Source organism: Ciona intestinalis, unplaced genomic scaffold, assembly GCF_000224145.3.
Source record: "Ciona intestinalis unplaced genomic scaffold, KH HT000972.1, whole genome shotgun sequence".
Classification (NCBI taxonomy): domain Eukaryota; kingdom Metazoa; phylum Chordata; class Ascidiacea; order Phlebobranchia; family Cionidae; genus Ciona; species Ciona intestinalis.
Genome location: NW_004191293.1, coordinates 1 through 3349, shown reverse-complemented (window position 1 = coordinate 3349; position 3349 = coordinate 1). Strand labels below are relative to the sequence as shown.

Here is a 3349-nt window from a genome sequence, read left to right as displayed (position 1 = left end):
CTTTCATACACCATTGTTATTTGTTTAAAACACGACCAGGATATTTATATATTTCGTGCTAAAGGTGTCCCATCTTTCCCCCCATCCCACTATATACAGGTTCATATTTTCGTGGTTTAACCTTTAAACTATTCTTGAAAATAAAATATTTTATTTAAGGTTACACTGAAGGGGAAAAGTTAGTCATTAAGTTTAACAGTATACGTTGCATTTAAACCAATGTAACTAAAACAAGATAAAGTAAATCGATTTTAGGATATTTTAACGCCCGATGTTTTCACTGCAAATCGGGTCATATTTGTTTTTGTGGTATATTTAAATTCGTTATGTTGTCTAACAATACATCCAATTTATCAGAAATGGTGAGAAATAAAACTCAAAATGAAACTCGTTTCCAACATTTGGGTTCGAGGTTGCCGGAGTTCACGGAAGAAGAGAAAGCTATGCTCAACCAAAGCTCGGATTTCTTTTCATTACAAATGTACACTACAAGGTTTGTGGACGCACTTGTGTGAGATTTTAATATATAGTAGGCTGGGGAGATGAGACATCTTTTTATTCTACTTCTTTCCGACCCATTTGGTAGCAAACAAACAACATTTAAAGAATTATAAAAAAATGTATCCTTACGTCTCCCATAGACCGCTGGTAATTGTTTAAAACACGATCAGGATATTTGGATATTATATGTGCTAAAAGTGCCCCATCTTCCCCCACCCTAGTATAAGACGGTGGCAATTCGTATCCAGGACAGCGACATTTTACATGCTCGTTTAAGCCTTGTTTACGTCATAAAGAAACCTTTGTTATCTGTTAACGCTGCGACTAAAGCTTTCACGTACAATAGGCGAGCATGTTACAACGACTGTCGTTTAACTGCCATTTTCCCGCCTTTTTCATTTGTAAACTACTCCGACCTTCGTCACCGTAGAGACAAATAAAGTCCTCTATTTATTGGTGTACGCATCTATATAGCGACCAATGTATATCTGAAACATCATCTTAAACGTTTCAATACCCAGGTACGTCATCCCGTTCCATAACTACCCGGATTGGTTCATAACATATTTGTCCGACCGTGATGCAAAGCAAATGTGTGACGTCAGGTGGAAACCTTCGCCAGGTAAAGTAAGCAGTAAAAGTGATTTGGAAGCATATTGGCCAGTTCTGTACATGGGGGTCCTTTACTGCAAAGCAAACCATAAGACCTGCCGTTTAGGCCAGAGTTGGACCATTAAAGTCAAATAAAAAAATCTCCCAAAAAATAATTACCCACAAAGTAACGTATAGTTAACTCGTAAGCTGGAACAAAATGTATGAAACAGAACACCCGTGCTATAACGACTGTCATTTTCAGGCCACGCGAGAATAAAGTAAGTTACATTTATTATTTTAAATAAAGCAGCATTGTATATTTCAAACATTTTAAGTAACAAAGATTGACAATACAATGGCTAGTTTTACTACACAGCATTATTACCAAAACTTTGCGTAATATGATAATGTTTATTTATCGATTATATGTTGCATACATAGGCTCTCCTTGGCTACGTCCTGTACCATGGGGTATCAGGCGCGTGTTAAACTATGTCCACGCTGAATACGGAGAACGGCCGGTCTGGATCACCGAAAACGGATTTGAAGACAACCCAATATACGACGACTTCGACAGGATATTTTACTATAAAGCGCACCTTAACGAAGTCCTTAAAGGTTAGGTTTACAATATAAAGTAACCTATTTGTTTAAAAGTTTTACAAGCTTGCGCGGTGGTTATCTACCAATAAATAATACATAAATCACAGCCTAAAGTAAACGTTAGTCACACCATGGTTTACTAAAGTCACAATCGCATCCGATAATGATATCTTTAGTAGACCATAGTTACACCAAAGTAACTGCTGGTGTACCAACTATACTGGTGAGTGGATATTATACACGACACAGCAAAAGCGTTAACTACTCTCTGCGCGTGCGACAGGAATTAAAAGCGCCGAATGCTGGTAGAACGAAGCAGGACGGGGTAGCGGGTGAAATTCTACCAGCACATTATTTATTTCCCTGGCGTTTTTCGACCGCGATTATTTAACGTGGTTCAGTTTATAACTGAGCCTCACGATTATAAAAAAGCTTTATTAATTGTTTAAAAACACGACCAGGGAATGTGGGATATTTTATGATGGCGTATCCCATTTAACCCCGCAGTAATAAATGCCAGGGTGTGTTCACTTTTGAGTTTAAGTTGTAGTATTGAAACATCCGTTTTACAACTTTGTAATATCGAGTAAAAACTGAATGCTGTGTCATTGTTTGCAAGCAATTACGTAACCGACTTCCAGATTAAGTAATGCATTAAGTGTTTGTACAATAAGTACCTGCTGTGCAATACTTGGGCACTTTAAAACGTTTTTTTACAAATGCGGTCATATTAATAGAACCTTTATAAGATTTTACTTCGGCCATTATGGGTGCATTACATGCTACAAATATATTGTGGAATCCGCGTTTAAGGGTGTGTTATGTTTGGGCATCAACTATGTTTGATTACTGTCAAGCACTGATGGTACGTGCACAAAGTGGCACAGGGTCACAACTCTAAATATTTGTGTAACAAACAACGTTAAATCTTTTCGAATAAGTTTGACCATCGTAGTCTTACAACTGTAATCAGCGCTTCTATTTGAAAACGAATCCATTAACTTTTTTGCGGAGGAGGGTACGTTTAATGGTGTGTGCATTCATAAATGACATTTACATATGTCGGTTGTAACTAAAATCTTAGTGTAACGTCTTAATTTGCTTCATAATTCGCTCTTGCTTTGTAGCAGCTTGTTTATGTCCCCTAATTTTAATTTCTTATGCGTGTGTATTTATGTGTTATGTGACGTCACAATTACGCCACGTTTTGGCTGCTGGTAATCATTTTTTATCTTTCTTTTCCGATCACCTCGCAGTCCAAGTGTACTGTTGTATTTATATCTGCCAACATCCATCTTGTTTGAATAGTTACCCCTGAGCGGCCCTGTGTGTGCCTGCTATCTTGTCCTAAAATTGTTCGGTAGGTGCTATGTTTTTTATATATCGTATTATTTTGTGTGATAGTATGTAAACCGTACGCCCTGTGTGTGTGTACTATTTAAGTGTGTATGTATCACTTAAGTGTCTGTGTATTATTTAATCGTGTATATATTTTTAGAAAACCGTGCGTGCGTGCGTGCGTACCCGTACAAAATAAATTCGTTTACAACAAATCAACGTACGCGTTTTCGTCAATCTACAACCCTCGTGTGACCTGTCGGGGCGACCTAGGACACGCCTCTCATAGACCGTTACATGAAAGTTTCGAAAC

General features: G+C 37.7%; 1 protein-coding gene across 2 annotated transcripts; it reads left to right on the top strand.

Moving 5' to 3' along the window:
- Positions 1 to 325: 325 nt before the first annotated feature.
- On the top strand, positions 326 to 3252 carry LOC108950792 (lactase-like protein). 2 transcript variants are annotated; one of them, XM_026839806.1, is made up of 4 exons: positions 326 to 493; positions 1023 to 1123; positions 1537 to 1713; positions 1875 to 3252. In XM_026839806.1, the coding sequence occupies exons 1-4, from the start codon at positions 327 to 329 to the stop codon at positions 2087 to 2089; spliced, it is 660 nt and encodes a 219-aa protein (XP_026695607.1). In that variant the 5' UTR covers position 326; the 3' UTR covers positions 2090 to 3252. The 2 variants fall into 2 exon arrangements, with proteins under 2 accessions (XP_026695607.1, XP_018672401.2); XM_018816856.2 differs by having other exon boundaries at positions 331 to 493; positions 1982 to 3252.
- Positions 3253 to 3349: the final 97 nt, after the last annotated feature.